This window comes from Mus pahari, chromosome 1, assembly GCF_900095145.1.
Source record: "Mus pahari chromosome 1, PAHARI_EIJ_v1.1, whole genome shotgun sequence".
Lineage (NCBI taxonomy): Eukaryota > Metazoa > Chordata > Mammalia > Rodentia > Muridae > Mus > Mus pahari.
In genome coordinates, this window is record NC_034590.1 from 21,913,206 (window position 1) to 21,937,026 (window position 23,821).

The 23,821-nt window shown below is 51.2% G+C and overlaps 1 protein-coding gene across 11 annotated transcripts in view; it reads left to right on the top strand.

Moving 5' to 3' along the window:
• Window positions 1-23,821, top strand: part of Nav2 (neuron navigator 2) — a 643,327-nt gene that overhangs the window by 281,003 nt on the left and 338,503 nt on the right. For 9 of the 11 annotated variants that reach the window (XM_021221030.2, XM_029533068.1, XM_029533078.1 and 6 more), the window contains exon 1: window positions 3,757-4,767. The exons of the other annotated variants lie outside the window; for them this stretch is intronic. In XM_021221030.2, the coding sequence (XP_021076689.1) occupies window positions 4,510-4,767 (258 nt within the window). In that variant the 5' untranslated portion in view covers window positions 3,757-4,509. Of the gene's footprint in view, window positions 1-3,756; window positions 4,768-23,821 lie in introns of those variants that run through there. 11 annotated transcript variants of the gene reach the window in all.

Sequence of the window (23,821 nt, forward strand, 5' to 3'; positions counted from 1 at the left end):
GTCATCGCTGAAGCCCCATCCCCACTTAGCTAACAGTGGCTGATGTTGAGGATCATGGGGGGGGGGGCGGGGACAGTTGCTGCTTCCTGATTGGAGAATGGCTCCTGCCCCCAGGAGACATCCAACCACCAGTGGTCCTGAGAGCTTTGGTGGTGAGTTTCAAACAGGCCTATTGCTGACAGTTGGGTGAGTTTGAAAGTTTAGAGTCAGAGAACAAAGAAAGAAGCATTGTCAATGCTGAGTTTACAACTCGGCCTGTTTGGGGTTTGCATCTTTGTCTATACAGAATGTAATAAAAATGGACAAATGTGCTTTAAAATCATGAAATGTTCTTTCCAGAACAGCTTGCTGTTCTCTGAACTACTGACTCTTTTAGCTACCAGTGCTTGCTAATGACATTGATTTAAAGTTACTTTTTTTTTTTCATGCTAACATAGTATCCACATGGAAGCAGTATACTTGCAGAATGGACCCACAATCTGACTTAAATAGGAAATGTTGTAATTGTCTCGTTTTTGCTTCCCCCTTGCTATTTTTCTCTCTTGTCTAGTTTGCATGATACAAATTGTTAGTTTAAGTAGGAAAAGTGAAAAGAGGTGGGGGGAAGAGAGATGAAACTGTTTTGGGAAGAACAGCTAAAATTATTAAAGCAACGACAAGGAGAAAGGCACTTGGAAGCTGAAGGAAAAGGTGTACGACTTCAGTTTAGAAATCAGAGACCTTAGAAGAATATATATATTATGAGTGGTTTGGAGTGTGCAAGTACACACGTGTGCAGATGGGTGTGAAACACCCACATTTTTGTTTTAACATGAGAGGGAACTTAGGTCCTCATGCTTGTAGGATACTTTACCTATTGAGTGATCCCCTTAGCCTGCAAGTGCTTTTCATTCAAAGCCAAGAATGTACTGTTTATTGTATCTGCACATATTTTACCCTCTCAGAACCTCCCCCAACCCCTGCCACAATGGCTTTGGTGCCAATTTTAACTGAGAACTTTTTTTTTTTTTTCTTAATGGCAAACACACATTGTGGCCATCACCAGTTCCGTGTCTGTGTCTGTGTCTGTGTCATACGTTACCAATGGATTGGGCTGCTAGTTGGATGCACACAGAGAATCTTTGCAGAAGTGTTGTGAAAGCCACTTAACTTCAGCTAGGCTGACAATGGCCTAACCTTACAGTTTACAGTAGGGATCTACAGACTCCCAGGCTAGGCATCCATCACCTGGGAATATATTTGGAAGACAGCATCTCAGCGGTTTGGAGACCTTGAAGACCTATTGAATTGGATTTTGCAGTTCTTATGCATATGAAGGCTTAGGAGGTCCTGGAAGTACACTGAATGCACACTTTATTTGTCTAGAATTCTCAGCCTTAGTACACATCAAAACCCCCTGTGAAGCATTGTTTAAGACACTGATTGCCTTCGCTCCCCGCCTTACCCTCAGGAAATTTTCATTCAGTAGGATGGGATTGGGTGGAGTGTATCAAAAAGTGTTACAGGTTTTCTGTGCTGCTCTGGGGACTAGACCTTGGATATCCTCTGTGCCTAAGCTCTGAGGATATTTGGGAATAGCTCCACAATCCCTAATAGGGATCACAGCACTGCCCTTCTACAACTCTTCATGAGTTCTCTTCATGAGAATCAGAGTTCAAAGAGGAAAGAGCCACAGCCCTTTCTCATGGCATTCCCACTCAAAGGCTACCCGGTCACTCATTCATTCAGTAACAATCTGGGTAGCTTTTCAGTCCATAGCATTCTGCTTGCTTCTGACAGAATCTCATGAAAGTCAAAATACGGCTCTCCCAAACATTTATTCCTTTAGAAGAGAATGCTTGGAACAATAAATACGCTAAATAAAGCAAGATGCTGGCATAGGGGACTGTCCAGATGGACGAGGGCAGGGTATGCCATGTCAGGGACAAACTTGTGGTTTAATTTCAGAGAGCAGGACGAAGAGCTAAACGAGCGTATGTGCATCTCCCCCTAGCTAGGGTAGAAAGGGCCTGAAAACAAGCATCTCTCACATCTCAACACTCCAGGGGCTGTTTTAAAACTGAACTTTTACTTCAGTCTGGGCTCTTAGTTTAAGCTACTGACACAAAATGCTGTTGACAGGACAGCTTTAACAACAAATGTCTCTTTCTCCTAGGCCTAGAGGCTGGAGACATGAGATCAGGCTATAGCCATGGTCAGATTCTTGTCAAGGGCTTCCGTGGATTCAGAAAGGCTGCCATTGCACTATCAGAAGGTATCTGTCTATCTTCATCCTGTCTCCTCTAACGTGGCACAGGTCCCATCAAGAGGACTCCTCGGTCACGTACTTACAACATCCCAAAGGCTCCACTGCCTAAAACCAGTCAAGGACTGGGTATTTATTTACAGTACCCCGCACTGAAATCAGGTTCTGGCAGATGCGGAGCAAGCAAACTGCCCACCACTGAGCTACATCTCCAGCCCTTTCTTATATTTTATTTGGACAAAGAGGATGATTAAATTGACCTCAACCTGGGATCCTCCTGCCTCAGCCTCTGAAGTAGCAGAAATTACAGGTTTTCATCCCCATTCCTGGCCACATTAGAGTTTTGCCAGGTAAGTTTGAGAGTGATACAGCCGATATCATTAAGATGAGTGAAATTCAACCCTATGGATATTACAACTTCAGGCTATAGGATAGGAATAAAGTGACAACATCTGTCCTAGACACAGAAAGTGGCTTAAAGAGATGACAGTGGGACATACTCAGTGGGTTCATTAATAATAAAGACAGATTTTTTTTTTCTGGTCCCCTACACTGCCAGACACTATCTCATTTAGCTGGGCAGTGCTTTTACTCAAACCTCCACTTGACTTGCATGAGACAGTGTTAGAAGATCTATAAAGATGGAGGAACTTCCCAATTCAAATCCAAACTGATCTCTAGGGTGGGAGTCCTTGAAGATCAGTCCCGAGGCAACCAGTCTGCCAGGGATTCCAACTGGAAGAACCTGTGAGCTTGGCATGTTCTAGGCGGTCTGCCAGGCAGGCCTTTATGAAACCATGAAACCAGGGCGGGTTTAGCCTCAGCCTGCCCGGGTCACCAAGCCACTCTAATTACAGTCTGTGGTAGGTGGCAAGGAGGAGCTGTCTTAGGGCGCGAAGCTTCCCCGGCCATTGTATCAGCCTATAAATACTTCAAATACTTAAGTGCAACGCGCAACCTTTGAATGTCGCAGAGGAAGCTGTTGGGACGCCCCTGAGCCCACCCGGAAAGAAGAAATGGCTGGAGTGCCCTTCAGACAGGGGACAAGGAGACCCGCCCTGTCATTCCCAATGGAGGTGCAGAGAGGTTGGGGCGTGCCTCCGGAACCCGCAAACCGTTGAGATGACCCGAGCGATTTGAAAAAGAGAAACCGATTTCCCCGACACATGCCAGGGGGTGGAGGGAGGCGGGAATCTGCAACCCAACGGCGTTTTCAAAGGCGGCTCCGGGAACGCGGGAGTGGCGGCCCGCCGGGAGGCGCGCGCCGGGGCCGTGCCGCAGAGCGGCCACCAGCTCGCTTTGTACTTGCGGCCAAGCGCGGCCCCAGAGTTTCAGCGGCGGCCCCGCGGAGTTGAGGCCACGCCCCCTTGCAGTGCGAGTCGCGACCGCGGATTGGTCCGCCGCGAACCAATGGGCGCGCGGGAACGGCCCGGGCTGTCAGCGCGCGCCGCAGCCCGTCCTCCCCTGCGTCCAACCCTGCAGCCCGCGCTGCCATCCCCGGAGCTCAGCTTAGCGCAGCGCAGCCAGCCTGGCCAGCTGCGCGTCCCGGTGCCCGCACCCTGCCACCACCGCCGTGCTGCGCTGGAGCGCACGGAGCATGGCCAGAGCCGCAGAAGCTCAGGTGCTTGGCGTTCGAGGGGCTTGTGAGCATCGGTGATCAGCTGTCACGCCCAGACAGACCTGTCTGCCGAGATCGCCCAGAGTCTGCCTAGGCGCGGGTGACACTGCGGCGCGTTTGCAGGGTGACAGCCGCCTCGCGGTTGATACGTCTTGGGCTCCGTGCGTCCTCCGTCTCTCCCCATCCTCTGCTCTTTTGCTCAAAGGTTCACACCCGCAGGCTCCAGAGCGCGACGTGTGCGTCCCCGTAGCCGGTGTCTCTTCCTAAGGAGCCTTCTCACTTCGGAGGCGCAATGACAAGTTAATATGGGCGTCCACGCCTCGGTTTCCCAGGAGAAGAATTGCCAAAGGCAGCGGTCCCCGTGAACCCAGAGCTTCTGAACAGGCCTCCCGCTGCGACATCCGCGCAGGTGGGACCTGCTGTGGGCAGTGACTGGCCCGCCACCCAGCAGGCGCACTCGCAGGATTTCCCCAATTCCCCGACCCGGGGATTCTGTTTTTTGGTTTTTGGTTTTTTTTCTTCCACTGTTGGTGGGCGCCTCGCGGGCCGAGGCCCGGCGCCTACTCGGCTGCCCGCGCTGCCTTTAGCGGTCGCCTCCGCCGCCGCTGCCAGGGACGTGCTGGGAAAGCCAAAGCCCCGGGAGAAGATGCCGGCCATCCTGGTAGCCTCCAAAATGAAATCGGGACTGCCCAAACCCGTGCACAGCGCCGCGCCCATCCTGCACGTGCCCCCGGCCCGGACTGGTCCTCAGCCCTGCTATCTTAAGTTGGGGAGCAAGGTGGAGGTGAGCAAGACGGCCTACACTAGCCAAATCCCCCTGAAATCGCAGGGGCTGCAGGAGCCGACGGGGGAGGGGCTCCCGTTGCGGAAGAGCAGCTCTCTGGAGAACGGGTTCGATACCCAGGTGAGCAGTGCTATGTGCTGGGGCACTATTACAGGGTGGGAGTGATGGATGGTCCTTCGTGGGGGAGGAGTACGGTTGCCTTGAGGAGAGGCTACCATAATGTGATTGGAGAGAGGAAGCATACCCCTTATGCTGCCAGATTGGAAGGATACATTGGTCAGTGGGTGTGGCCAGGAAGGGTTTAGCTGGCCAGGATGCCAGAGGCTCTCCTGGGGAGGTCTGCAAAGCTAAGGGGTGCTGGCAGCCAACTGCTTCTATGGGGCTGGAGCAGGTGTAGGGGTGCTTTTAAAAAAAAAAACAAAAACGCATGCTGACATTGGAAATGTCAGGGCTATCAGTGCCGAGCGCTTGACCCCAAGAGGACAGTATCTGCTGCTGTGATGTGTGCGGATATTCGGGTTGTAACCCCGAGGAGTGGCCTGGTGCCTTGATGGGTTGGGTCCTACCTGGTTCAGCTGTGAGATCTAGGACAAGGGATACTGAGTGGGTTGCCCTGAACTTAACCCTCCTCCTAGCTTGAAGATGGCCAGGCTCTGCCCCCATCATTAGGGAGAAGGAATTCTGGCCAGGTGCTGCCAACTGCTAGCTGCTACAGACCCCTAGTGACTGGGGTGGCTTGGCTGTCTCAGAATGGCTGCCGTAGCTAAGCCCCTCCTTCTTGGGTAATCTATGCTGCCAGTGTTGGGATCTCTGGTGATTAGGGAGGTGATGGTGTGGGTGAGAGCAGGACTGAACCAGAAAGGGTGACTTCTACCTTTCCTGGCAGAGCAAGCATCCCCTACTGGGCTGGGTGACAGGGCCTGGCCATGCAATCTCTTTTAAGGAAATCCTTAAGGGCCAATCAGTTTCTCTTGGACTCCTGCCTTCCCTGCCGCCTTCCCCCTCTTCTGGCAGAAGGGAGCAGGGCCATGCTGTATTTTCTTGGCTGCCAGTCAGCAGGGACTTTTAGGGACAGGATGACCTGACTGTTGTGGCTGTCCCAGTCAGGAGAGGAGAAGCCGGGAAGCCAGAAGGGGAGGCAGTCTGGAGTTGGTATAGGGCCAAGCAGCAACAGACCAGACGACCTTTTGGGCACCTACCTCTCCGTAGCTTTCCCTGATGGGAGGTTAACACTCAACACATTCCTAACCTTTCTGACGGAGGAGCTGGGTCTAGAAGCTGCTCAAGAGGCAGACAGTTGGAACTCGGAGCCAGAGAAGGCCCCCTCCCCACACAAGCTCCCGGACCCGCCCATCAGCATGTCCCTCTTGATGCTGCACTTGCTAAACATTTTTGGAAGCTGACAGCCCTGACGGATGGTGTGTGGGAGGAAGGCAAGATTTCCTCCAGTGCTCCTGGGTCCTGGCTCTCCTAGGCCCTGTGCTCTGCTCTTTTTCTTAGAGCCTACAGGCCTTGTCCAGAGGGCTCTGAAATGAGGGTGAGCACCAGGGTGCCTCCTTCCTCTGTGGGGGTGAAGTGGGTGGTGTTTTGGAACAGCAACTGGGAATGTGACACATGCCCTCGGCCCCGATGAGAAGGAACGTAGGAATGAACGGAAGGCAGACGCTGGGCTCATTCATAGCCAGACTACTGCCTGCCAGTACCCATTTGACCCTTCAGCTGAGGAACAGTGGCAGATTACCGTGAGCAGTCTCTGAGAAGGTGATTCACCACTCTCTCCATTAAAAAAAACAAAAAAAAATTTTTTTCACTCTTGGCATCTCCATGACGGGCTAACTTGGCCCTACTCCCTGGATGCGCTGTTTCCCTCTGTCCCCACCACCCCACATTTCACCTCTCTTACTCTCCATGGGTCCTCTGCATCACGAGGGTGGTTTGGATGGATGGCTCAGGAAACTGGCCACCTTCCAGTGGACAGTCCTGGCTTCCCAGTGGGCCCCTCCTTGCCAGCCCCTGAGTCTCCTAGGAGCTCTTCCATGTAGCACGCGCTCATAGCCCCACCCTGACATCAAAGGGGCTTTGGCAAAAGGATTTCGCCTTCTTTGAACAGGGTATCCCCCTGGTGACAGACAGTGCACATTCACCTTCCAGAAAGTCCCTCGATTATGGCTTGAGGACTGTGGCTGACTTAGCACCTGGTAATTTCCTGGTCCCAAACTTAATGTTTATCATTACAAGACACTCAGGAAATGATAAACTCCAAATGTTGCCTCTCTTTTATTTGGGGGATTTTGGGCAGGAGACTGGCTGGGCTGCATAGTGACTAACAGTCCAGGTTTTAAAGCTTTGACTATCAGTGGTACCTTCTGTCTGACCTATGCTAGCTCTGTGGCCTAGTCCATTAACTAACTACTCCCCTGGGCCTCAGTGCTTCCATCTGTAAAAAAAAAAAAAAAAAAAAAAATGGGCACAGGAATTATGAGTATTAAGAAAAACTTAGTTTGTTCTTAGTTTTTCTCTTTAAGTGAGAAAAGGTGGAGCTCTAGGAAGATGTCAACCTGTTCATGAGCACTTACAGGCCTCTGACTCTGCCTGGCACAGTACCAGGCACTGTGGGAGGGTGGGGGGTGAGCTGTGGAATGCCTGGTGTGTTAGGTTCTCATTGGTCTCCACAGGAGCACTTAGAATAGGTGTGGTTCATGTGTGCACGTCCGACCATATGTCCTAAGATAACAAAGTAAAGAAGGTACCCTTGCCTCGTACTTCCTGGGTGTCAGGGATTGTTCTGGGTGTTTTGCATAAAATAACTCTCTTTTATTCTCTTAACAATCTGATAAGTGTGATTACCCCCACTTTACACAAGAGGAAATGAAAGGTCATTGGCCTCACGAGCAGCAGAGTTAGCAGCATCTGAACTGGAACCCCTTAACTGTCATGCTGGACAGGGGGAGCCACAGCGGCTGCTGGTCAGTTCTAGACCTTGAGGCATCCGACCACAGATGTCACCACTGATCCACGCTGTCCAGCGTGGCAGAGCAGGGATCCCAGCTCAGTCAGGTGCTGGACCAGTGTCGTGCCCACTCTCCAGCACTGTCTCTCATGCTGCTGCAGAGCTGAGGACAAGTGAGACTTGGTGGCCTGGACCTTAGGCACGGCGTCTATTTCCAGCAGAGGGCAACACTGGGAGAGCTAAAGATTGTGCTGGGCCTGAGGATTCAAGATGCTGAAGGAAGGCTAGTAGTTCAAGGGCTGGAGAAGACCAGGGGGATCACAAGGGAGGAAGGAGATGAGCTGGGCCCCAGTAGTGAACAAGAGTGTTCAGTGGGGAGGAGAGGAGGAGAGGAGGAGGAGGGAGGAAGAGAAGGAGAAGAACAAAGGAGAGGAGGCAGAGCTACCCTGAGCGGTGCAGAGCCCAAGTGGATGCACCCTCGTGCATGTTCTAGGTTGAGTGCTTTCCATTTTAGGTCAGGGTATGAGAAAGCGCAGAGGCTTGGCAGTGGATGCTCATGTTGGCTTCTGTCAGAGGGTACCTGCCGGCGGTGAGAAGCTGGGGAGCCGGGGGTGTCTCCTTCAGGACCTGACTCAGAGCTGACCCTTGGGAAGCAACACTGATGACTATCGTTAGCATGGGCTTCAGGGGGTTTGTCATGGTCGATATGGGGGCAAAGCGTGCCTGTTTTTTGTCTTTTGAGACAGGGTCTCTCTCACTCTGTAGACCTGGCTGGCCTTGAACTCACAGTGGCCCATCTGCCTCTGCCTGCGTAGTGCTGGGATGAAGGGCATGTGCCACCACGCCCATTCCTAGTTTCTTACCCAGTAGATCGGTTTACTGGGTGATTTATCAGTCGTCTGCTCTACCCCACCATCAATGACTTGCCAGCCAACAGCTGTTAGAGGCGGTCAGCCATCGCCTCCTCTCCTGGCGCCTCCTACAGACCCAGACCGGCAGCTCGCTCTCAACCTCCAGTGGGAGCTGCTCTACCTCCGTCAGGCCCCTCTGACCCTCTTCCTGCTACTGTGCCACCTGGGCCTCCCTGAGAGGACCGTTTATCATATCTGTTCTGGTCTCTCATGTGTTGTGAACTAGGATCATGTGTAAGTGATCATTTTAGACGCACGCTCTGCGTTAGACTGCAAGGCTCTGGCCAGTCTTCAGGCAAAGAATTCTCGGGGTTAAGGACAGGGTTAGCTTTTTTTTTTTTTTTTTTTTTAAAGAAGCAGTTGCAGGAGGAAGAGATGGTTCACATAATGCTTTGATATTTCCTGTTTTTAGGAGCTCGTGTTCAGCCTGCAACTTATTTCTTAAAAAAAAAAAAAATTAGAAGTGATTGAAATCCTGTGTGCGCGTTTTTTAGATGTTTAAAAAGAAAGCGTGGGCGAGGCCCCTGGGAAAAGCCCAGCTCCAAGCTTACAACCTGTTGCAGCTTTGCCCCACTGGGTTTTGATTAGAAGGCTTGCTTCGTCATCAGAGCTGATTGTGGATGTGATTAGTGTGTTTTTCTGCCGGGTGTTGTTCCCTTTCCCCGCTTTCTCAGTTCTTGGAGGCGAACACACGCACACTGTGGTTATCTGCCAACAGGCAAGAATGTTTATGGTTCACGTATTATTGCCTCTCCCCTGGGTCCTCTAGAGACACTTTAAAGGTAGAGTCAGGGGCTTATGTGGGCGATCATTCGGTGTGTATACATCTTTGTATAAATATGCCTACATCTACATACACACACACACACACACACACACACACACGTACACAGCTCTATACACATGGAAAAGCTTCAAGTACCGAGCGCATGTAATCACACACGTACTTCAAAAGGGAGGCTGGGGGAGTTACAACCCAAAGTTCAGCTTTGATAATGGCTGGGTTTAACATCTTGCTTTTCACACTTTCTCGGTGACCAAGAATTGAAACACCGGCTCGCTGCCCATTTTTATTTACCTACAAGATGTGAGGGCTGCGGCCTCACTAAGGGTGCTCTACTCAGATCCGTTGTCAGTCTCCTGAAGCCGCTGTGCAAACCCACACCGCCCAACAAGATTCTGGCTGAGAGTCAGAAACTGCCATTTCTTAATTCAGCCTTGCCGCCGGGAAAGGGTCATTCACAGAACACTTGCTCGCCGTCGGGTCATCTGCAGCGCCCCTTTATACCGTTATCACTTAATATGAGACACAGAAACTGGGCAAAGGTGAAACAGTTAGCATGGTTTGTGTGTGGAAGCTGTGTGTGGTCAAGACTGATCAACAGTTGGAAACATCTCTGTGCAGTAACTCAGGTTTTATTGACAGGCAGATCTGCATTCAAATCCTGCCTTTGGGCATGTTACTTGGTACTGATAAGCCACATGGTTTTTTTAGTGGTGATGCTTATAGGCTGTAAGAATTCAGTGAGATACACAGGTGGGATGCCAGGTACAGGGCCTGGCCTATACTGGGCAAGGACTATGCGGTCTTGCTTGACAACCCAAACATCAGACCGTGGCTCATGTCTGCCTCGCCCTGAGCTTGTGTTCCATCTACCTGCTTCCCAAGTGGAGAGCTGACCATGGGGACAGACAGGTGGCTTGTAGCACCGAAGGCCACTGCACAGCAATGAACACGGTTCATTGACGTGGGAATATGAGGAAACTCTGAGCAGAGTCGTCCAAAGAAATGACTTGCAGAGTTGTTCACTGAAGCCTCCACATTTTAGTCACAGGCACACCATCCCTAAAATGGCAACCCAACTGAAGGTTCTGCTCCAGGCTAAACTGGCTGCAGGCCTCCTTTATAGTCTCCTCTCTTAGCCGCCACTGTTTGAAATGGCGGGATGCAGCTGCCCAATCTGATGGTCCAGCTCCAGTCAGAACACAGCAAGTCTCAGGCCTGTGGCCTCGGCTTCCTGATGGCTGCTTACGGTTCTGGGGGCAGAAGGGAGTCCCTTTTCCCTCCTAGCTAAGTAGTGGGAATTAAGCCTCGTGACCAGTTTGGTCACTAAGGTACCCCAAGGCCTGATGGCCAGCTGCCCAATGGTATTTTACCAATAGCCACAGGACCAGTTTTCAATGGCTACTCTGTCTTGTGGTCACGCTGTTTGAGGGGACGGACAGTGTGCTCATAGAACATCTTGGGCATAATGGGCCATGTGATTCAGAGAAAAAAAAAAACTTGGTCAGGCTTTTGTGCTTCCATCTATGCTCAGACAATAGCAAGTGACTCAGACATTTTCACAGGAGCCCCCCCCCCGAGTCACCCATATAAGACTTGAAAATGACTCATGACTCGGTGCCCCTTTCCCAAGGCAGACAAGCCCTCACTTCTGCTTTGCAGACAAAGACCCTACAGCTTCAGAATGGCTTGTCCCTCCTTCCGAGTGAACGCTCAGCGCCATCAGGTGCACTGCATATGTGGCGTTGGTAAATTCAGGGTCATCCTACCACGTTTTGTTCCTGTATTCCTGGTAGAAGAGGGAAACTAAGAAGTGATTCCTCCTGGAACGGGATTCTTCTTGGGGTTTGAGAAGTCAGCTCGTCACGACAGTGTGACAGATTATAGACAATTGTCACAGGGCTGAGGAGGTGGCTTAGTGGGTAAAGTACTGGTTGCGAACCCATGAGGTTAGTTCCCAGAACCCATGATTTAAACAAACAAACAAACAAACAAACAAAAACAGGTACATGAACTCCTGGAGTGGGGGTTGGGAGTGGCCATAGGAAGAACCGGTAGAACCTACTGACCAGTCAAATTAGGCAAATTAGCAAGCTCCAGACTCAGAAAGAGACCCTGTCTCCAAAACTAAGATGGAGAGCGACGGAGGGAGATGCTGACGTCCACCTGTGGCCTCCACACAGGTATCCACATGTGCACAAGTGTGGGAGGACATGCACCCCAGATACTACCCACCCTGAAATAAAAAAAAAATATATCGCAGTGATCATTCACCCTGATGAACACACCTCTAGACTCCTGTCATTGTATTTAACCCCACGGCAACCCATGAAGGAGATGCTGCTTCCAGAAAAGAATGGCTACTCAGGGAGCCAGGAGCTCGGGTTCTAGTCCCTTAGTTCTTTAATGCTGTGGATGATGACCTTCCATAAGTCAGCTTGTCTTTCCGAGCTTCCAGCTCGGTTACCTAGCTCAGCACATGGAGAGGACGTTCTGGAAGGCTCCCTGTCAGATCAACAGAGGCGATTCTGACAGGGAAGGCACTCACTTTAGCGTTTTTCAGAGTTCAGAAAGGCTCAGCTTCTACGACCAGTTAGTTGCACAGCTGATAGATAGCATACCCAGAATTCGAAGTCATGAGTTTGAACCTCCAAAGCCAGGGTCCTTAACAGCACCTGTGAAAGTCCTTTGCTGGGGTGGGTGTCTCAAAGGGTGTCGCTGAGATCAAATCACAGCAGGTTGCTGTACAATCTTGGGGGGGCGTGGTAATTGTGGTGATCTGCATAAACATGGTCCCCAGAGGCTCGGAGAGACTGGTGTTGTAGGAGGTGTGGCCTAGGCTGGAGTGGGTGTGGCCTTGTTTCAGGAAGTGTGTCACTCCAGGTGGGGCTCTGAGGTTTCAGAAACTTACACCAGGCCTAGTGTCTCTCTTCTCCCTGCCTGCGGGACCAGATGCAGAGCCGTCAGCTACCCCTCCAGTGCCATGTCTGCCTGTGTGCCACCATGCTTCCTGCCATGATGATATCAGAACAAAGCCCTGAACCTGTAAGCCAGCCCCAGTTAAATGCTTTCCTTCGTATTTCTTCTCAGCAATAGAACTCTGACCAAGGCAGTACATAATCTTACTCCTAACCCAGACTCTGAAAATACCCCTTCATTATTAAACGAATGTTAGCGGACGAATGATATCATTTACGTGTTTCTGGGTGTAGAGATCACGATGTCCTTTGAGGCCACAGGGCCCTTCAGGGTGGCCAGCGTAAGACCCGTCAGTACAGGTGTGAGACTGATGAGGGGAAAATGGGGAATTTGATTGAAACTGTTTGCTGAATTAGGAAGCAGTCAAGTTAGTTTTCCTTATGCAGTGGATCTGGTTGGTTTCTTCGTTTCTTTTTGGTTGTTGTTGTTGTTGTTGTTGTTGTTGTTGTTAAATAGCCCAAGTGGGCCTCAAACCCAAGATCCTCCTGCCTCTGCCCTCTGAGTGCTGGGATTGGAGGTGTGTGCTTCCACGCCCAGTGTAGAGCAGTTTTATAAAAAAATATATATATAATAATAAAGATCCAGTCATTGTTATTTTATGTGTATGGATTTTTTTTTTCTCCATGTGTATCTGTAAACCATGTGCATGCAGTGCCGCAAAGGGTCAGCAGAGGGTGCCAGATCCCCTGGAACTGGAATTATTAAACCGTGAGGTGGGTGTTGGGAATCAAACCCAAGTTCTCAGCTAGCTCTCTTAACCACTGATCGCTCCAACCTCCCACAGATCATTCTTTATAACCGCAGCGCCGGTGTCTCGCCATGAGCAAGCCGGGGCGACTCTTGTGAATCAGCCTCGTCGGTGCACAGTAATGGTGGCCCAGGCAACTTCCTATGCCCCACAGAAGAGAGGCCTGAGAAGGGCGTGGATATATGTTGGTTGTTCAGGAAAAGGGAAAGGTTGAGAAGATCCATAGATAGGACAAAGCTTCCAGACTGTGTTTGGGCCCTTTTGCAAAAAACAAAAAAACAAAAAACCTGAGCCAGCCTGCTCTTGGAGAAAGGAGATTTATGCAATCTATAGCTTTGGAAGTTAGGAATCCAAACAACATGTTGCAGGCTCTGTCAAGCTCCCCTTCCCCACCCCCACAGCTATGACCCTTCATGACAGAGAGCCATGGCAGAGCATATGTTTCCCAACATATATCGAGTGTCTTTACCAAACAGGAATCCAGAGAGGACCCCAGGGCCTGGCTCAGGCGTTTATATCACCTGTCTCTCACAGAACCGACTCCAGGGAACCAGTGCCCCCTTCAGAAGGTACTCCCCAGTGACTCCCAGAAACCCCACCACCTTCCATGCTACCACCTGGAGACATCCCAGTGTCTGACCCATGAGAGGTACAACCCAACCAGTACCTAAGACGTACCGTGTAAGAATCTTCTCCAGTCTGCACGCTGTCAGAGGGGGCGATCCTGACCCTAACCGTGAGGACATTTGCCTTAAAGGGTCTTGGGGACTTTTGCAGGTCTCTCAGGAGTAATAGGATGAAAACTCAACCCTCGCCTGATTTTAAACCTGTACTGCTCACTGTCGTTAGAGGAAGCCTGGGTCCCACGCTGGGCTGTCCTCTCCCCAGTGCCTTTGCTTGCTTTGCTAGCCCTGGCCTCCCTCCCTCCATGTTCTGCATGATCTCTTACAGAGCCTCCCAGGTGCTGCCAGGCCCAGCCTGTCACCAGGATTGTAGGATAAGCGGGTCCTGTGTGGTCTTGCCCACCTCTTCTACAATCTGGGTACCATCTCCTTTCCCGCTGCTGTGGCTGTCGTTCGGCGGGTCACCCCCTCCCCCCCCCCCCCGCGCTGGGGGCCAGTGGGGCCCATGTGCCTCACAGCTGGCAGGTCCTCCTCCTTCCTGTCCTCCCTCCCTCCCTATGCTGCTGGCTGCTGCACACAGTCCTCATTTCATGCAGATTTGCTCGGATTCTTTTCAGACCCGGGAGTACTAGCTTGTTGGCGTCAAAACCCGAAGGCTGCCAACGTCCTGGAGCACTCGGGCCTTGCCGTGCATGGACTTTGGTGGCTGGCTAAGGAAGGCAAGACCCAGAGGCAAAGCCAACGTTTAGGTGACAAACCAGACTGGAGAGGGGCAGACTGACTCTGGATGGTCGCATTATTCCCGATCTCTGCCTGGAAAGCATAGAAGCACGGACACCTGAAGCAGGAGAGATCTTAGAGGCCATTTGTTTCCAGTCGCATCCAAAGAGGCCTGTGGCTTGCTCTGAGTTCCCAGCTCCAAGGGCCAGACTGCAAACTAGAACCCGGGCCTCTTGCCTCCCAGAACAGATCCACAGATAAGATCTGCTCGCTCGGAAGGTCTGCATGGTGTGAATGTACCAGAACCAGTCTATGCTGTAGGATTTCTCCTACTAAGTCTTTCAGAGGGATACTCAAAGGGGATACTGAGTTCTTTATAGTAGGGAGCCTGTGCATTGGCTCACAGAATCAGAAAAGCAAGTGACAATTGGCTGACACCAACCGCTGAGATCCCAGGGCCAGCTCCCTAGGTCGGTGAGACTGTCCCTTTGCATACATTTTGTCTATGTGGCTCGGGCTCAGCTGGCATTCTGACCAAGCCCACATAAAGCTGGTTCTAGACTGCTTTGACTCTGTTCCATGCCTTTTATTCCTTACCGCTTAGATTGTCCCCATGCCCAAGCTGGACCTGAGAGAGCTGGGGTACCCTCCTGCCTTCCCTTCTATTTACCATGCATCTCCTGTGTTTTGCACTGATGGAGCCTGGGCCATCTGGGCTTTGAATAAGTAGTCCAGCTGCAGGCCATTTTCCACAGGGAAAACATGGTGTTTCAAGGGCTCTGAAGGGGGAGAGCCGTTCATGTCTGCCGTAGTGCCTGGCAGGGGGTAACTACAGGTACTGCTCTTCCCAGAATGGTCCCTTTGGGCTGGGTCGCTGTTCCAGGCCTTTGTGGCTTTTCTCATTTCCCTGGACAGAAGCCATGCCTCTGAGCCAGGTGCTTCTATGATGCTGTCCCATGGACAGGTGAAGAGAGGCGTGGAGACTGTGAGCACAGTGCCCAAGGTCACGTGCCTCCCAGTGAAAGCCAGGCTGCAATCCCAGCCAGCAGCTGAAGAGCCTTTATCCCTAGCCAACCTGCGTGTCACGAGGACGGAGCCTTCCTCTGGTTAACCGTGGGAAGAAAGATCCAACCTAGAGAGGACCAAAGCCCGCTACGGCCCTCCAGGAAAGCAAAGCCAAGACTTGCCTTGTAAGGTAGCATAGGGCCTCTCCCCCAGAAAGAGCTAACCTAGAAATGTCTCAGGGGCTTGGTGGATGGACCCCTCGGCTTTCCTCTTGCGGGTCTCTGCTTACTGATGGTTTGAACTCCTTTTTCTCTTTTTGGCTGGCAGAACAGAAATCAATAGAAACTTGACTCCAGTCCCTAAAACTGGTTTACCTGCCTAGAAACACGGCTGCTTTGTTGTTTTTTAGGCAGATGCAGATTGGAAGTATATGGCTCGCCCACACCCATGGGCTCAGGCACAAACCTTGGGTACACTCTGTAACAGGAAGCTGCTGGTTTTCCATTCCAGAGAACTGGAACTCACTCAGAAGTTTGTCATTTGCAAGGTCCAACCCTCACCACATTCCACTGCTGTTCCTGAGGGCTTCCAGTCACCTGGGTTGTGAGGAAGCAAGCGGATGGGTAAGGCCCTGTTGGCAGAACTAGAGTGGTACATTCTCCAAGTCTAGCGACTTCCCAGTGACCCCAGCCTGGCTCTGCTTGGCCCAGTCCACTCTGTAGCATGTTGCCTTTGGATCGACACAGTGCAGACAAGAAGCTTATTTTAGAACTGGAAAGAGGGCAGACGTATCAATAAAAAGCCAGGGAAGGAACAATCCATTCAGTGGTTTTAAAATATCTCTTCCTCAACAGAAAATGATTATTTTTGTTTCTTAAAAAACAACTGGTGAATTCTCCCCCCCCCCCAACCCCAGTTGAAAAGAGAAGCATAGGAGATTTTTAAAATTTTTTTTAAATTAAAAAAAAAAAGGCTAGTTAGATGGCTCAGTGGTTAAGAGAACTCACTGTTCTTTCAGGGACCAGAGTTTGGGTCCCAGGACCCACCTCAGAAGGTTCCTGACTACCTATAACTCAAGCTGTGGAGGGATGTGGCACCCTCTTCTGGCCTTCTTGGGGATGGCACTCACATGCGCGAGCACAAACACACATTTGCATAACTAAAATTTTAAAGTAAGATCTTCAAAAATAAAAGTGTGGAGCTTTAATGACAGGAAGAAAGTTTGTCTCCTGTCTTTTCCCCTGTCCCTTCCCTGCAGACTCTGAAGGCTTCGAGCTGAATCGCATGACCCTACTTTCTTGTTCACTTTTACAAAGAAACTGAGCCTCGTGGTCTCCACGCTTGCTGTTCTTTGTGCTTAGACCCTTCCCCCATATCGACAATGCTCATTCCTTTCTTCACCTCCACTATCTATCTGCTCAGGCGTCACTGGTCAGAGCGCTCGCTCTTTTCAGTATATGAAATGGCAGCATCTGTCCCCCCTTCCCCAGACCACTCTTCACCTTGCTTTGTTTTTTCTCAAGAGCTAGGACAGGTTTCCCACGCCATGTTAAACACACTCTTGGTGTGTCTTTCTCTCTCACCCACCCTGACCCACAGATGTAAGCAGAACAGGGCTCATATCTCTTCTCTCCCAGATGTTCTAGAGAACAATGCCTTCTGCATTGAACACTGTTAACCCTCTCTGGAAGTGCAGACTCACCTACCCTGAATCCGCTGCCCATGGCTGTTTGGCGAATGCATCTATGTATGAGTGAATTCATGTTAGTGCATGCATGTCTGTGTACCAATGAACGTGCTTATACATGCATATATTCATACATGCACATGTCTGCATGCGTGCATATGCTTTGCACACATGTATTTGTGTTTGTGTATGTAGCATGTGTCTGTCCAGATGGTCCTCAAAAGCAAAGGTTAAAAAACACATGCACACACATTTTACCTCCAGACAGTTCCACAGTGCATGAAGTTTAAAGTCTTTGTTCTTTGGAGGAAGAACCTCCTGTTCTCTCTCTGAACGCTGTGTTCATAGCTTTACGGCCTGGGCACCGTCCTTCTCCCGCAGCTTGTGGGGTTGTTTAGACATCTCCCTTGCAGAGAAAATCGATCCTCTGCATCTGTGTTTCTTAGGACTTTGCAGGGGATGCTGGAGCTCTTGGGTGTGTGTAATTGAATTTGAGACGGACTCTGAAGAGGAGCCCGGGGACGAGCAAGTGTTCACAGTCATCCCCAGGCTGAATTTCAGATCTGCCTGCTTGCCTTCACGGGGCTCTAGGTAGGTGAGCGTCTAAACCTGGTCCCCATCTTCACAGCTTTGTAGACAGTGAACCACAGCCCCCGAAACCTGTCTCCACATCTTTCCTGCTCTGTAGGCAAGGTAACTGATGTATGGCACCAAATTCTGATGCGTCTCCCGCTAGACCTGGAAATATGGATATAATTGGCGTGAGAGGTCCGTGACAGATGCAATCAAGAAATGCAATGTCAAGGCTTAATTACGTTAGTGTGATTTGGCAATAAGGAGACCAATTAATTAGTTCTCAGATTGTTATTAACATGAAGGGAAGAGTGAGCATGAAGAAAGGTCCTGTGGGGGCAAGAGAGAGCTAGGGAAAACGCAGCTCTTCCTTTAAATCAGTGGTCTTCAAAATTGCATACGGAGCTGGTAAGTATGCAGAGAAGCCTCGGCCCCAGCCACAGAGACTGAATTTTCAAATCTAGCATGAGGTCGCACAATTTGTGGGCTTTCTTTTGTGGAATTATAGATGAATCCAGGGCCTCATACTAACTAGTTATGCTGTATCCCCATCCCCCAAATTGGGGTCTGGACAACTATAACCAGTGAGCAAGCAGGTGATCTGAAGCCCCTGTGCTGACACAAGGCCAGAGCAGAAGACCTCATCCAAAACCAGGGAAGGAGGAGCCATGCAGGCTCTGGGTGGGGGGAACGGGGAGGGGTTGGGGTCGGATACCCGGAAAACCTTGGGCAGACAATGCTATCTATATAGGCTTTGAGATAGTTCAAGGCTCTAGTGAACGGGAAGCCCCAACCCCTCTCTCTGCATCCAGGGTTGCCAGGTAACGTGGCATCTATCTCACTGGGACGTCAGCCACCCTCCAGCATTTCCTGAGATTTGTGGTGGGGGAATGAGTAGTTACATGGCCTCTGTTGAAGGATCAGCTTGTCAGCTCTAGATTTCCTTCCTTCCTGCTGCGTCAGGCACTGGGAGCCATCTGGGGAGGGGGCCTGATCCCCTCGGGACCACAGGGTCAGCTAGAAGGAAGAAAGCCTCTGATGAGACATAGGGTTCCACGTGAGTGCCGATGGTCCCTACAGAGGGCCTCCGGTGATGTCTCCGGCCTGCTGGGGATCCTGTATCTCCCTAAGGAGGCAGAACGAGATCTGCCTGCAGAAAGTATTACTCCCTGGTGTCTTCTGTGGTTCACTAAAAGCTAGAGGAAGGAGGCATAGAAAGGAGGGAACAGTTCATCAGACCCACTGTGTGCTGGATTCTAGTCTCCACACTGAGTTTATTGGTTGGTTGGTTGGTTGGTTTGATGAAACAAGATTTCTTGTGTAACCTTGGCTGTCCTGGAACTAGCTCTATAGGCCAGGCTAGCCTCGAACTTACAGAGATCCACTTGCCTCTGCTTCCTTCCCCACTGCCTGGCTTAAATTCCCCACTCTAACTTGACAGGTGTGTTACAACTAAAGAAAGCGGAGCCGGAAGAGGTGAGATGACCTGCTTACCTCGCACAGCTAAGATCTGACTAAGGCTCGTCTCTCACTCTTCTCTACCCATCTCCTGTGACTCACGGTCCACGGTGACTTGTAATAGGAACCTTGCGTCCCCATCCACAGCTGCCCTGAGTCGGGTGGGGGCACGGTGTGGGCAGTGTGCCTGGAATCCCAGGACTCGTGGGGTATATCTGTGCCCCCTGTCAACAATCCACCCTTCAGTAACATTGCCCTGGCTGCCAGCTGCTGTCACCACAGCCAGACCCCACACCCACACAGGAGAGAGCTCTGGCCAAGGGCATGCTAGAGCAGGAGGAGGAAGTGCCCTCCAGAGGGGCTCGTTTCAAGGCTCCTGAATGGCTCCATTGAGGTACCCAGGCAGAATGACAATGGACCCGTTGGAAGCCCTGGCCCACAGAGGTGAGAGGGCCTGAGCCGGGCAGGCAATGCTGGCTCAGAGGCCAGACGCTGACTTCCAGGGCTGGAAGCCAGTGCCTCTGACGTGCTCTAAAATGCCAACTCTGCTTAATGGCGAGCAGCTGGGGCATCTTGAGTTCTTCCCTGTGCCAGGGAGGCATTGTCAACCCAGTACACCGACTGTAGTGACACACTCTCCTCTCTGCTGCAGTCTGACCCCCTTCCCGGGCTACGTCCTGCACAACAGCCACCAGGAACTGTGGCTAGCCTCTCTTCCTGTGCCCCCTTGGTCCTCGGGGGTAGCCTTTCCAACCCTATGAAGAAAATAGCGTCCATCCCTTTCTCAAAAGACAAAAACCGAACTTGGAACACTCACAGGTGTGGTGGTCGGGTGAAGTACAGGGCACCTGGGTAAATTTGAAATACAATGAAATAATTTTTAAAATTATGCTTACATGGGCAGCAGGTATTTATAAATGGCAAGCCTGGACAGAGATCCTGGTTTGTTAGGTGATCCATGGGGCACACTTACACTGAGGCCTGTTTGTTTATCAGATATTCACATTGCCCTGGACACCCTCGTTCTTACCTGTGAACTCCATCAGCTACACCGAGGGAGTCATGACAGATGCCGTCACAGAGAAAGATGGAAATAGGAAGAAGTCTCTCAGGGCCACTCTCTGACCTGGCTCCTTGTCACCTCCCCATAGTGACATCATCCCAGGTCCACTGTGAGAAGGGGTATCGGCTGTGGTTCTAGCCATGATGATTTCTGAGTACTTCACCGTGGCCAAGTCCTGGTGAGTTTCACGGTCCCTGTCCCCCAAGGCCTTAACACATAAGCAAGAGCGTGTGCAAGCTGCCGCGCTTCGATAAAGGCATACACCTGCAAGGGAGGGGATGTGAAGGGTGTTTTGAGGGGCTCCCCTCTACCCTGAGCACCACACTAAAGGTTTCAGAGTTGGAGATCTGACTTATAACCCTAGGCCCTGTCCCTGAGCAGACTAGTTATGTGTCCCTAAACAAGACTGCCTCTCAGTCTTGGTTTTTTTCTTGTATAAAGTGGGAACAGCATTCCTTATCTACAGGGTCCAGCATGAAGCTCCAAGAACAGTGGCAGATGTGGGCACAAGTTATCAGCTGTATAAGTCTAGGTAGAGTGTGTTAGGGATGGGCCGATGGAGAGAGGAAAGTCAAAGGCCTTGAATGCTTGAACCCCATCCCTGCCCCATGCCCTTCACACTAGCCCTTGGCTGGCTCTCTGCCTCTAGTTAACCTCTACCATGATGGCCTCTCATAGCATTCACCTCTCTCTGGTCAATATAGCAAAAGTAAGGGTTTTTTTATATATCATATTTTATGATTTGATCATGCCTTTCATTAAGGATGTATGCTAGAGGTTCGCCAGGTCTGCTTGAAGGCCCATTTTACGATGTAGCCTCAAATAAAGACTTGAATATCTTGCTGCTTCAGTTTCCCCCTTGGCGAAATCCAGCCTTGTGAGCATGATTGGGAACTGAGAAGAGACCGCACATATGAAGGGCTTAGCATGGAGTCCGGCATGTGTCGGGTGCTCAGGAAGCAGATACCGATTAAGAAGGTCTTGTGTTCTATGACGCCTTTGTGAGTTGATAATCAGGTAGAAAATAAAGTCCAGGCAGTGGATTGACCAGCCCCTGGAGGCATAGCTGGAAGGGAGAATCCTTGACTTCTCAGGGGTCCCTGGGTCTCCTAGCTTGTGGGAGAGACCGCTTCTATCTTTTACCTGGACACCTCCCTGGAGGCTATCTGGACCCAGTCATATTTGGGTCCAGAGACTTGAGCATTGTAGATATCTTGGCATGCCTACCTGTGGCTTCCTTGGGTCAGGGGAAAGGGTATATACGCTGACAATCCGATTTCCCCAGTACCAGCCATTCTGCCCTTTCTGGTTAAAAGTTGGAGGTTTTTAATCACCCTCTTCAACCTTTTGTTTACAGAAATCTGCAGAGATTTTTTTTTTTTTTTTGTCGTGAACACAGAGGCAGCTTTGCAATGAGCAAGGTTTGTGGGGAGAGGTTAGGGAAAGCCTAACCTCAACCCCCTGCAGCCCCCTGAAGCAAGTGGATGCTTGCCCTCTGCTGGGGGCTACCCTGATTCCCAACAGCAGCCTTGATGGTTGAAAGTGTGCAGGGAACTAGCCTTGCTTGCCCTGGCCTTAGGGCTTGCTGTGGTTTTCACATTTCAGAAGAGTGGCCTGAGGCAAAGGTTGGGTGGTTTTGAGCTGGCTCTTGTGGCTTTAAACTGTAGCGCTGATTTGGAGTGTAAGTTTATTGGCCCAGAGCCCCTGCCATGCTGTCTCCCATGCACCAAAGTCTGCATGCTTTAAGGGACACCAACTAGAAGCAGGCATGGGCCTGCCTTTGAGGTTGTAGCGGAGCACAGGAAGTACTCCACCTTCTGCATCAGACCAAAAGATCCCTAGTGCCTATTGGTAACATGGGGGAAGATCTGCCCCCTTTCACTTCTTTTCTTAAAGGACGGACTGAATGAAAGAAATAAAAAATAAAAACGAGCTCACGACTGCTCCTAGGTACGGTTGAGGAGGAGGTTTATTGCGGACATGAAGGAAATCATAACCAGAGGTATCTGGAAGGGTTAAGAGTGAACATGGCTGTGATCTGGGCCAGGCGAGGAGAGAGGGGAGGGAGAGCAAGAGAGGGGCCGCCGACCAAGGTGGGTGGACTAGGCCGAGAAACTGGCTGAGTGAGTGGTGCAGCCAAAGCGGCTGAGTTATACAGAGGCCAAAGGAGCTGAGGGAAGAGGTAACCTAGCCAGGGGGTGGGGGGTATGCCAGCCAGGAGGACCCCGTAACACGTAGGAACCCAGGGGGTGCTGGGAGAATCTGGCAGCCAGAGTCCACTTTGCTCCGTCATCAGGCGTATCAGCTGTATGTCCCAGGTTTTGAGACCTCACACACACACACACACACACACACCAGAAAGGGAAGAGGGGTTCCAGAGACAAGAAGAGTCTGATGCTGGTCATCCCGCAGTGAGGAGGTGAGGCAGGATGAAGAATGATGATGACCTTGCAAGCTAGGCAGCATGCCTGACCCACAAAACAGAGACCTGGGATTCGATCCTGAGCAGAGGAGAGGAGCCTGGTTGGGAAGGGTGGAGACTAAGACTAAGGCCTGACCTGGGTGCTGCTGGTGGCTGCTGGTGGGAGATGCCGGTGCTTCTGGAGACAGGAGGGTGGCGGGGTGGCATGGAGCTGTGGCGACATGATGGTGGCTGTGGAGATGGGGTAAGATGGAGCTGGGGCAAAAAGGGGCGGGGGAGGGAGCAGGGAAGATGGGATGGCGGCTGAGCCCATGTCTGCCCCCGTCTAGTGTTTGCAACAGTCTTACAGGGAAAATGTTCTTATAAGCTCCACATTTTTGCAGACAGGGAAGCAGAAAGCACGTAGGATGAGAATGGTCCAGAGTAGGGATGGACGCTGAGGCAAGTGGACTTGAGCCACGATGGGGCTGGAATGGTTAGAAGAAGGGTACTTGATGGGCTGCTTTTGTGTGGCTGCGAGCAAGTGCTGTCCCCAGGGCCTCGCTGAAGAGTTCTGGGAGAAAGGAGGGTGGGGACTGGACTTGGTGGCTGAAGTGAGAAGAGACTGGAGTCACATGAAGAGCTGTGATGACTCCAAATGAGCTCAGTGATGGGAGCAGCGACTGTGGGGACCCAGCAAAGACAAGCTTCCGCAGGTAAGGTAGGAGTAAGCTGTTCGAAAGGAAAAAGAGAGCAAGCCAACTTCAGGTACCTCAGCACGACAGAGTTCACTTGGCTCCAGTCTCTGGAGACAGCTGAAGTGTGGGGGACATTGAATGGGTCAGCTTTAAAAAGGACCTTACCTGTCCCTTTCATTAGGATCTCCTGCCCCCAAACACTCCTATTCCCTGATCCCTTCTCTTATTCATGCTCAGCCTAACGGGCAGCTTCCTGGCATCTATGCCAACCACAGAGGAAGGTGTCCTTCCCTTGAGAGCTCACACGTTTGGCTAATGAAGGTACAGTGTGAGCAATCCAAAGGGCATGGGCAGGAGCCGGAGAGGCTCACCCCCCACTTACACCAGTCATGCCTAGAATTCACTGTCCTGGCCAGATGTACCACAGAAGGCTATGTTGGGGGAGGGAGAGCAGCCCTCAGCCCTGGCACCCTGCCTCGGCAGTCTGTTGTTATTGAGCACAGTTCTCCATCTTGCCAAGCCAGAGTTGGGTCCCGGCCTCAGAGTCACAGGAACCTCAGACAGTCCTTTATTT